Below are 12,091 nucleotides of genomic sequence, written 5' to 3' on the forward strand. Positions count from 1 at the left end.
GGTCTTTGGGTTATTATTGTTATTACTGCAAGAATAGATACAAAAATAATAATTAATTACAAGCTATGTGGCGTTTGTCTCAATATATGTATTGGTTAACTATCAGATGACCTACTAACCCTCACATGCTAAATATCAAAGGCAATAATATAGGTGAGGGTGTGTATTTAAAGAGCTGGATATAAGTGTGTGTGTGCGCGCGCGCGCGTGTGTGTGTGTGTGTGTGTGCGTGTGTGTGAGATCCACCCCCCGTTACAGGATCCTTGTGCTGCTGAGAACTCACGTGACTCGCGCTCTGATTGGCCGGCGCGGCTGCACGTGTACCGGCGTATCCCCGTCCGTTATGTAACGTGATTTGTTCAAGAGACTTGTGTGAGCGTGTGTGTGTGCGTGCGTGGGTGTGTGTGTGCGTAGGTGTGTGTGCGTGGACTGCGGTATTCGAGTGGGACTCCTATGGAGTTCATTCATCCCGATGGACAAACTATGTTTTATATCTACATTTTTTTGTATTTTCTTATTTTATTCGACAGCCCTTATTTTAATGTTTCCTGTCGTTCAAAGTGTTGTTATTTATTTTATATATCGTTGGGGTTTATAAAGAGCATTTGAGTGAAGGTGACACAATGTAAAAACTTAAAATACACTTCAAAGTAAAACAAATAAAAGAAATGTGCATAGATTAGAGGATCCTATACAACTGTAAGTCAACTTCTCATAGGAAGAAAATAAGTAAAAGTATATATACACATAGGTAACACGAGACTATACAAATTACCCTTTTACTGCAAAAACAATACAAAATACACACGCACATAAGTTAGAGGATCCTGTGCAACTGTAAATGAAAGTTTTGCAGCAGAAAAAAGTACATTTTAAAATGTATGCACAGATATTACATGAGCCTTCACGACTATAAACTGTTCAGAGCAGATGAATAGATACAAAATAATATGCACATAGGTCCGAGGAGTTGTATATTGTGCATGGGCTGAAAATGGAGTGAGTTTTTATTGTAGTAGTAGTAAGTAGCGGCAGCAGTAGTTGTAGTAGTAGTAGTAGTAGTAGTCGTAGTAGTGGCATGGTGGGGAGGGAGGAGCTGGGATGGATGGACGGTGAAATCCTCCTGCAACAGATTCCAACGTGGCTGCGAACGCCTCCCTTTCTGTCCCTCCGGCACATTACTGCAGTTAAAGGTGAAGCCGAGACGGGCTCCCCGTGCCCGGTCCCTGCCGTGAACATGCCTCAGAACCCCCCCCCCCCCCCCACACACACACACACACACACCCCCACACACACACACTCACACTGCACTGTGACCACCACATTCCTCAGCCATGACCCACTAAGTTTACGTTTCTCCGCCACGAATCACACATGTACTTCAACGGGCACCATTGACCCTGAACGCACCGCTTCACTTTGTCCTTCTTTTCGTGAATACGTCTTGTTGAACGATGAGCTGTAAACAACCTACGCTCTTTGCGCGCGTTACGCAGAGTTCCTAGGGAGGGGGGGGGGGGGGGGCAGACAGGCGGACAGACAGACAGACAGGCGGACAGACAGGCGGACAGACAGCCGGCTTCTCTTCTCGGTCCACGTGTGTTTCTGTCCTAACTTTGCCGCCACCATTTTCCAGGAATCCCCGTGTGCGCCGCGTCACTCCGTATCCCTCCGCACGTAGACCCGCACTCCGCCGCGGGATTGCCGTGAATCCACCGGTCCCGGTTCCCCCCGCGAGCGCCCGTTTGACCCGCGAGCCGGCGGAGAATTTACCCGCGGTGGGTTCGATTCCCGTTAACGACCCGCCGGGGGTTTTGGCGTTTTGGCGCGATTTTTTCGCGGAGGCACACCGGCGGATCTCGGTGGGCGTATAAAGCGTGCGCCGCCGCCGGGCCACACCCACTGTGTCTGACCGAGGCTGCGCCGGACGAAACGCGATGTTTCCCCGCAACGACTTCGCCCTCACACGCGTAGAGAACAGCCCCGGCTCCACGTTGTAGCTCCCGGTGGACTTTACTGGATCGCACTCGGTTTTCCCCGGTGGCTGTGACTTCTTCTCCCCGCACGGACACTTGGAGGTGAGGCAGCTGTGCGTAATTCTAATGCCGGACAACTTAACCGTGTGCGTCATGGGCTGATGTTAAATTGTGATTTATTTAAAAAAAAAATTTTTGGTGTGGTAATTTGTTTGTTTGTTGATTGTGCGTTTGCGGTTGTTGTCGTTTTAAATGGTGCATTGGGGAGAGCGGGCGGGTTTCACGTGGGGACCCGGCGTGTCTCTGCCCATGCTGGGTTTAAATGACCCCTGCAGCGGGTTCATCCCCTCCGCCTCTCTGGTGCGGTGACATTAATTTCCACTGGATTCTTTTCCACGCGGAATCACCCGGCCACCCAGAGACGCCACTTTGCGAGGTTCATTTTTCATTTCGAGCCGTTTTACGAGTGAGTTGTGGAATTTTCGCCCGGATTTGACGCAGCTGCTCAACGAGGGCTGGTTTACGCACATGCAGGCAATGCAACCGGACGGCAGCTGTAGCGCTGAAGCGGACCTGCGTTCAAAACCTCGTTCAGAAAATTGTTTTTTTTCTCAAATTCCCTTCGCCCAGACTCGTGTTTCCGAGCAGCTGTACTCAGTCTCCACGAGTGTCAATCGAACCTGTGCGTTCGGCTGCGTTAAACAGTCGCTCAGTGTTGAGGCAGTGGGGGGGGGGTGTCATTACAAAAACACTGTTAATTACCTAATTTTGCTGGTGTGTGTTTAAGTTTTGGCTCGGGTTACCCAGGCAGTGATGGGAGAAACGCACAGTCTACACACACACACACACACACACACACACACACTGCTGCTTTGTTCTCCTGCTATACATCCACATTCCATTGCACCCCATAGGAACAGTAAGGGGATTTTCCCCTCATCACTAAATAGACTCCACTCTCTGTCTCCTCCACCCGCTGCTCTGTGGATTTTAAACATTAATCAGTTTGTCTGCGTTTTGCAATGTGAACTTTTGCATGATTTTTTTTTTTTTTTAATTTTTTTTTTTAACGGCTGCAAAAAATCCTGTATATCCCAAATATTAACTGTCGTCGTGCGTAATGACTTTTTTAAATTGTAATTTGTGTTGATTAAAGCAGTTTATTTACTTTGGCTGGTTGTGTGTGTTTGTTCCCTGCAGTGAAGTTTAACTGCTTGGTCATATGTGTGTGAAGCAACACCAGAGGTTTTATAAGAGGAGGAAGATAGAGGCCCCCCCCATCTCTTTTCTTTAGCAGTGTTGTTTCCCTGTCATCACAAAGCCTTGCTCCCCTTGTGGGTGTTTCCTTTAACTTTAAGAGAAGGGGGGAAATGTAAATTGTGGAAAAGAGGTGTAAAGTTTTTGTGGCCCCAGCTGTTCCTGTGATGTCACAGGCGGAGGGGGGGTGTTACTCTTCACAGTGATATATGAGCCTCCTCCCGTGGGGCCGTGGGGCGGGGACACTGATGTAAACACATTTAAAAGGGGCTCAGTCCCTGTTGGGTCTCAGTGTGGAGGAGCTGCTTTAACCGACTACGCGTGCTGCTGATGTGATTAACCCTGCTGCACTCGAGGGGTCTGCGCTGAGCTCCTGGATTTAAACTCTACAGCTGGTCCACCTCTCTGATTGTACTTTTCCTTTTTATTATTATTCTCAGATTCTGCAAACATGTTGCAAAGCTTCGCTCAGTCGCAGGACTGGCTTTACACAGAGCCGCTGCTCTTTGACGACGAGTTCTGCCAGAGTTTGATGAAGGACCTCCAGTCTCTGCCGACTCCCCCCCAGTCCCCTCCCATGAAGGCCGGAGTGGGCAGCAGCAAGCCCCTGTCCAAGGAGGACCAGCTGAGCTATGTGTCGGACATCCTGCTGGAGGACCACGACATGCAGCTCACCTGGAACTGCGACTTCTTCCACTCCGATGCTGGAGAGAAGGAGGGCGAGACGAGCCAGCCCTGCTCCCCTCTGGAGGAGAACAACGAGGACTGCCTGTGGCAGTGCCTGACAGCAGACAAGAGCCTGGAGGAGAAGCTGGTCTCCACCGTGCTCGGCTCCAGCCCCCTGCTGTCTGACATCGACACCAGCATCTTTGAGGAGATAGCTGGCTCCACACTGGACTGCCAGAACCTGATGGACGCTCAGGAGCCCAGCGAGGCCACATCGGACTACGGATCAACTGGTGGCGAGCTGTCCAATTATTCATCCAGTGACTCTGGTGAGTTCCGAACTTCTTCTCTTTGTACTTTTACTCTGGTAAAAGTTTAGCCTGGATGTATTGGTGATAAGTGGTGATGCACTTAGGATCAGATTTGTAACGAAATGCTGCATTTTTGCAAAGATTAAGTTTTATTTACGTTTCAGTGCTGATAGTTGGATCAGACTTTAATCTCATTCCTGCCTCGTTAGTCTGCATCTTATCAGTATAAACAGACCTCGCCCAGAACACCTCCACATGCATTTCATTGATAAATCACTGTTAATGTTTAGTGGCACTAAGCCCAAATTGTTCTTTGCTCTCAGCTTATCTGGACCAGAACGCCCACCTGTAATCTGCAGGAGCCTTTGTGACTCGAGGATGCCGGGGGAGCATGGGCGGGGTTTAGGCTGTTGACTGACACCAGTAGATGAGAGGTTTTATAAGAGATAATTGACTGAGGGCGTGTGTGTGAGTGACTCATGTGCAGCGGTAACAGTTGTGGCAGTAACGGTTGTGGCTTCGGCCATTAACTTCCTAATGAGTCATTTTACCGACTCCAGCCCTGTGGCATCCCTGGCTATAAATCAGAGAGGAAGTGGCAGAATGGCATTTCTTTTATGAACCATTGTTAATATTTATTCACTTTAAATAATGTAAGCCCTTTTTCTGGATGCATGTTTTTCTGTTATACTTCCTTTCTTCATTACATAAGCAGTTATGTTTTCGTGCTCCAATTTCAGTAGAAACACTGAAACTGGTGTTTATACACTGAACTGTTGGTGTAATCTTGAGTCACCTTGCAAACGATTACGTGTGTTTACAGTAGAGGTATATTTTCACTGCAGCTATACACTGAACCGGTCCCTCATGTTGTGCTGTGTACAGTGTCTACACTCTTGTTTTGGTGTCAGTGCGTCTGACATGTCGTCACACCCCCACAGAGCAGATTTACCACAACGCCAGAATCTAACCCAAGTTTCTCTTATCTCCCCCCAAACAGAAGAAGAGATTGACGTGGTGACGGTCGTCCGCTGTTCCTCCAGCCCCTCCCCTCGGCCCCCATTGGCGGAGCTATCTACCCGCCATCAGAGGCACGAAGAGGAGAAACGGGCTCTTCAACGCCACCATATTGAGATCCAGCTGCAACATAACTACGCTGCGCCCTGCCCCGCCTCACCGCCCCCATCCTCTTCGTCCTCGTCCAACAAGCGCTCGAGAGGGAGCGAAAGCTCTTCGCGTTTCCACCACTCTTCTCGCAGCTCCTCCTCATCGTCGTCCTCGTCGCGGTACCACCACTCGCCCAGGAACTCAGCGGAGACTGAGGACGAGGAGGAGCGGCGACGGACTCACAACGTGATGGAGAGGCAGCGGCGCAACGAGCTTAAGAACTGCTTCATGCGCCTGCGCGACAACGTGCCGGAGCTGTCGCACAATGACAAGGCCTCCAAGGTCGTGATCCTGAAGAAGGCCAGAGACTGTATCTACAACCTGGAGGACCAGGGCCACAGGCTGCAATCCAAGAGGGACAAACTGAGAGACAAACAGGAAGAGCTAAAAGCCAGGCTGGAAAGGCTCCACAGCTAATGGACCATGGGCAGACCACCATTTACAGACAGTGTGTGTGGGGAGGGGGGGGAACAGACTTTGTACAAAGAGGGCGGCGATAAAGGAGGGCGTGTCATGCTGAAAAGAGCGCACAAAGTTTCACATTTCAAATACTTTATGGCAACAATGGGTCCGGGCTGTGTGGACTCACTGTTGCCTTGGACAGACGCAACACACTCATTGCCTCAGAGTTGATCATTCTCATGCCTTGACTGCTGACTGTTGTAGAACGTAGGATGGGTTTTTCTTTCTCTTAAAGCCGAAACGAGGAAAGAGCAAGCAGATATTTTATTTTTTTAAGTGTGGCTGGACGCACGCTGAAAGGCAAAGATGAAATCTTTTCTAATCGTGTCCGTATGTTGTGGAGTGTTTTTTACTTTGGCAGGTGTAAGATGGCACAAGTGATAAGTGTCTGTTGGGTCAAATAACTGGAAGCCACAGCAGCTGAGTAGTTGAATGAAACTTGAATATTGTGTTTTCAGGATGTCTTATAGCCATACTAACCAGTGATCCCTCCACTCTAACCGGTGTGTGTGTTGGTGGCTCCGGAGTTATTTGGTCGACCGTCACTTCCACTTAAATTCCAGTTCTAATGCTAATTCAATTTTTCCGTTCAGGAATGAGGTTGTTCAGTGTGCGTTCAGCCCTGTCTGGCCTCAGGCGGACCCTTGGGCCCAACACCACTCTGTTATCAGGTTAATGTGTGTTAATGACTATCCTGTAGTGACCAGGTTTGATACTGTACACATAACAATGCACAGCATCGGTTCAGTTCACCAACAGTTCACTCACCTCAGCGTGCGCGCGTGTGTGTTCTCTCGAAATGGAACTAGGTTTTTGTATTTAACTGTTTGTCAATAATGAATTGTTCAGACTTGGACTTAGCCATATTTAAACTTCATTCAGGTTTTGAGGCGGCTGAACCGGAACGTGAACTGAACCGCGAGTCGTGCCGTCGTAGCAAATTAGCCAAAGTCGGGACAGAACAGCTCTATATAACATTTTGATTCGTGCTCGTCTGACCGTGTCCTGGCAGATTATTTAATGGTTCTGATTGGGGGAAGTTGCAACAGCGGCAATACTGTGACATTTAGTTGTGTAGAGTAGCCATTTTGCCAAGTGTCAGTTAATAAAAAAAACGGTCAAGATTTTTTATCTTTTATACAACCATTATCCAGTGGAAATGGATTCAATGTTCTTCTGTGGCCCTCGTTGATGACAACTGCTGGAAATTAAAAATATTTTGAGATTGTGTCTCCATCTGTGATCATGAGAATATCGAGGTTTACAGGGAAAGAGATTTTCTGTCCACTGCAAGACCTCCTTTGAACCCGGTGTTACATCAGCGGGGGCCACTGACTTTGACCAACATTCCCCTGTTGTTCAAGTTGGACGACCTCCAATGGCGCCACTTTGTGCCCAGTCAAACGTGGCTTTGATCACATGGTAACCAAACCGCTGCTGACAGAGTAATGATGTCAAGAGGTAAAACATTAAACTTAAGGCTGTATGTGTTCACCAGGAACCGGTTGTATTTGTTTAATATCGGGTGTTTTGTTGAACTTGTACCATGGGCTGGATCTGAAGTTTGAAATTTTCAATAATGGGGGTTGAATATTTAACGGAATGCCATTTTATCCCGAATATCAATTATTGCCAATGTTATCAATGAACGTGCTGTTTTGTAATGAAATGCGCAGGTGGCAAAGTGTTTGCTCATTTGTGTCAAATGTCTTAAGATGCATCCTGTTTTTATGAATAGAGTTCTTCCTCCTCCGGACTGAGTGTACTTGAACAGCTTGGTAGAAATAATGAGAAAACAGGTGTTCGTTCAGGACTCTTTGTTTCGGTGATTTGATTCTGTCGCTGTCTGGTTAAAACTTTGTCTTCCTCCACCTCATGGCTTCGCCTTCTTGGCCTTTTTCTTCCAAATGTCTCCAATCCTCTTTCAAAAGATGTCCTCTGACGTTAACTGCCTTCTGAAGAAGCGTCAAGGTTTTAACAAGACAGCAGATATATTTTTTCTTAGCATCTATAAACCTACCTCCACCTGGCTGCTGTCTGGCCTGTATTGTGGTTATTTTTTATTTTTTTTGTGGTTTAAATATTGTACAGATTTTGTAAAATAAAAACTATTTTATGTAAATATTTTTGTTGTATCATAAATTATTTTGGTTTATTTTCCCTTTTAAATTTTTTAATTTGAGGATCCTCAAAGAAATGTTATGTTCTTTACCAAGCAGCACTTTTTAAAAAATGTAATTAAAGAATGAATTGAGAGTTCACCGTCTGTCTGGTTTATTACACACATGTGCACAGTGTCATATACTGAACGTTTCCATTTCAAGGAAGAAAAGCAGAGAAATCATAGCATTATATCTTTATACAGTTTAGTCTTATTACAATTAATGGGATTGTCGTAATTGTACAAGCTAAACAATATACTACATGTAATTTATATTTCATTTTGCCATCCGGGCCTGGGTCGATAATGTGGATTTCCCAGACATCCCTCTCTCCTGAGGTGTTCCCAGCCCAGTTAGGTTATATGATAACTCCAGTGAGTTCTGGGTCTCCTCCCAGTAGGACGTCCCATGTGAACTCCCAATGGACGATGCCCCAACCACCTCAAGTGTCCACTTTCAATGTGAAGGAGCAGTGGTTCTAGTCTGACCTCCAGTTTGGGGTTCATTGTCTTGCCCAAGGACACTTTGATGGAAATCGAACCCCTGACCATCTGATAAGTGGACGACCAAATCAACCTCTTAAGCCAATAATGATATTTAAATGAAGTAGCTGAACCAGGAACACATGTTTTAAAATGTTTTTTCATGGGTTAAGTCGGGGTACTCCTGCTTCCTCGGGGTTCAGTTAATTGGAGAATCCTAATTGGCCGTATAGGTGTGAATGGTTGTGTGTGTGTGTGTGTGTGATTCGCAGGTGGACTGTCCAGGATGTACCTCAGCTGGTATTTGGCTCCACCTTCCCCCTGCGATCCTCAGAGGCTGTAGATAATAGATGGAGACCTTATTATAGACTTGCATTAAGTGGAACAAAGTGTTGGTTCATGGGGATACAGGTGACCTCACATAATTCATCTAATGGGTCAATGTGAGCAGCGGGTTAATCATCCAGAACCAGTGGAAACATCTGTGTGGCTCCACTCGCTCCACTCACACCGATCAATACGGGTTCAGGTGGAGTTTTGAAAGGTTCAATGTAGTTATCATGATTATTGGGCAACACTAATACTTGGTATTAATACTTTTAGATAAAAAGCAGGTTGAATGCATTAATATGCACAATATAGAAAATCCATATATCAATCAATAAGAGATCTCAGTCTTCTCTCAGACTGGCTCACGTCAGATATCACCTGAACTGAGAATTAAATCATCATTTCAAACCCCGATTGAACTAACAGTGCAGGTTTCAGTGGCACCGTGAGAAATCCACAGTCCTTCGCTTGCCTGGGGGCCAAACTGCTCACATTCACACACCTGTCACCCTCGGGGGCCCCTCCCAGGTGTGGAGATATGTGACTGCTTCCTCGGGGCAAAGTATGAAGCTGCAGGAGGTGGACGTGTTGTGCAACCCGAGCTCCGTCCACGTGTCTCTCCACAGTTTCCATGTTATCTGGTTTCTGTGCGGTGTTTCTTTCAAGGTAAATTCTGGAAACCTTCAGTTTCACTGTTCATTTTTTTTCGTGTCCAGTTGCTCTGTCTGTCAAATATTAATTTGTTTAGACATGACATGATTCCTAACTCAAACTATAACCTAAAGTATAATAGACATTATATACTTGTAGGGGTTTAAATAATGAAATAAAAAGAAGAAGAAGAAGAAGAATACACCTGGTTGGCTGTTTTGGTGTTTGTAATAAATAAGAGTGAGCAGTAATTCAGACTCAAAACCTTTATCTAAAGCTTAGTTGGTTTACAAGCCAAGGGTCGATGCATGCTCCCAAACTGTGTGCATTAACAGCTGTGACTCAGCCGGAGGGGTTTGCTGAATAGGATTTTAAAACACTTTTAACACTTGTAAAAACAGCCAGAGCACAATCAATCAATCAATCAATCAATCAATCAATCAATCAAATTTTATTGGCGTGGCCCATATTCACGTATTAGAATTTGCCTCAAGGTCTCAATCCTCTGTATGAGGTGTGGAACTACACATTGCAGCTGCGCTAGACTGCAAGAACTGGGATTGGTCTCATCCATGTTTCTCCAGGTTCACTCTGCTCAGTTCAGTGGTCGCACACATCATCTCATTTTCTTTCTATAGATGCTTCCAGATCTGAACTCTGGAGATTCTCCGCACCTCCGGGTAAAGTTTGGACCCAATTCTCCAGACTTTATCCACAGATCAAGTGTGAAAAGAACTTATGTTGCAGTCATTTTAGTAGAAGTCATATCTATTTGCTCACAAACATGTATAAGGACACACAAAGGCGATGCAGACGATGTCGGCCACGTGAGTCGATCTGAGGCAGAAGTATAAACCCGACTCAAAGATCCTGTTTCCTCTCTGCAGGCTCTGCCAGTTCACTCAGTGTGGTCTAACTTTTCGGCAAAGCTCCAGTCTCTGCAGAAGTATTTCCTCGTATTTGCCTCGAACATAGCACAATCCTGTGTTTCTCTGTGCCTCAGGTTCTAGATTCCTGTCGTGCCTGTTTGTAAACCTCACCCTGCTGCTCAGCTACTTCCTCTGAAAACCCAGAACATCCCGCTTCTCCGTCAGCCAACTCCCCTGAATGCGTTAGAGGATTATTTCAAAGACTCAAGTCAAAGAGTTAGATGTTGTATTAAGTAATGTAAAGATGGTGGCAGACTTTGTGTGTGCGTGTGTGTGTGTGTGTGTGTGTGCAGGTATGTAGGTCAAGGTGAGCGGGTGGATGTGACTGCCATGTGTGTGCGATAGCAGCAAGCAGATGCAGTAAAAGCCTTTTCATGTGCGAGCGACAGATTAGGTTTGTTGTTTTATGAACGAGTGCAGGGAGAGGCCTGATAATGAGTCTGCTAACTACACACAAACACACACTGTCAAAGACTTGCAGCAGATTGTGGTATTGCTTCTTACATGTGCGACTAACTCATACAGGTTCATATCAGAGTTTATATGTTTCACCTTCATTCCTCTATAATCCTGATCAGATCAGGAAAACTACAGAACCCTTTTCACAATCCTGATTAATATTAGATATAAGATATTACCTCTTATCTTATCATTCTCAAGTTAATTCAATCACATGATAGAAAACACTTAATTAAAAGTGACCTTTCACATTGAACTCATGAATTAAAGTTACGCAGAAATTTCATATTGATATGTTTGACTATTAGTTGTGAGCGTGCAAGATATTGTCAGTTTGTGTGTTTCGATTATTTAAATTATTATTATTATTATAGTTGTGAAAGCTGACCTTTAACGTGTGATGTTCACAGGCGGCATCATTCCCGGTCGACCCAGGCTTCAGCAGGCAGCCATGTTTTTCTGATCCGTTTCTGTTTTTCCAGAAGTAAAGGAAGTATTTAAACTTGTGAGGACGTCCTTTATGTGTCCACAAATGTAATTGTGACCAAAAGAATTTAGAATAGATAGCAACAGAAAACGAGCTAATAAAATAAACTGTAAAGAAGCTAAAAGTGGCTTTTCTGTCTTTTAGGCTTTAAACTTTTTTATTTTTTTTGCTTCCCCCAGGAAGAGGGAAACTTGATTTATTCAGGGCCACAGAGCTGAGTGCATGGTTTAGTGTGTGTGTGTGTGTGCGTGTGTGTGTGTGTGTGACTGTGTTTGCTTCTAATGTGGTTCAGTGACCCACATATTCTGACTCAGAAAGAGAGAGAGTGGGAGAGAGAGAGAGAGAGAGAGAGAGAGAGAGAGAGAGAGAGAGAGAGAGAGACAGTGGGGAGGGATGGAGAGATGGAAAATAGAGAGAGAGTAGAACAAAGAGATTAGAAGTCAATATAGAAAAACAGATAAGACAACAAGATAAAAAACAATATCTGCTCACTGTGGGTTTTTCAAATAATTAACACTTTAAAAATACGGGTCCTCTGTGTGTTAATAGCATTTAGCAGCAGATTCGGCTGCGTGTGGCAACATGTGGCTAAATAAACAGCCTCTGTAGCTAAGCAACAGATCTAAACACCTCTAAATGCTTCAAGGATAAATAAATAAAGAGATAAAGTCTTTAACTGAGAGCCACTGTTTAACTTGTGACAGTTGGAGAGGATGCCTTCGGGACGACTGACCAAACCAAAAGGCTGTTTG

At 45.4% G+C, this 12,091-nt stretch overlaps 1 protein-coding gene across 1 annotated transcript; it reads left to right on the forward strand.

Annotated features, from left to right (window-relative positions):
- Positions 1-1,665: 1,665 nt before the first annotated feature.
- Positions 1,666-6,501, forward strand: mych (myelocytomatosis oncogene homolog). The gene is made up of 3 exons (XM_034585611.1): positions 1,666-2,078; positions 3,674-4,228; positions 5,211-6,501. Exons 2-3 carry the CDS (start codon positions 3,685-3,687, stop codon positions 5,792-5,794), a joined length of 1,128 nt encoding a protein of 375 aa, XP_034441502.1. The 5' UTR covers positions 1,666-2,078; positions 3,674-3,684; the 3' UTR covers positions 5,795-6,501.
- The last annotated feature ends 5,590 nt before the right edge of the window (positions 6,502-12,091 follow it).

Source organism: Hippoglossus hippoglossus, chromosome 5 (genome assembly GCF_009819705.1).
Source record: "Hippoglossus hippoglossus isolate fHipHip1 chromosome 5, fHipHip1.pri, whole genome shotgun sequence".
NCBI lineage: Eukaryota > Metazoa > Chordata > Actinopteri > Pleuronectiformes > Pleuronectidae > Hippoglossus > Hippoglossus hippoglossus.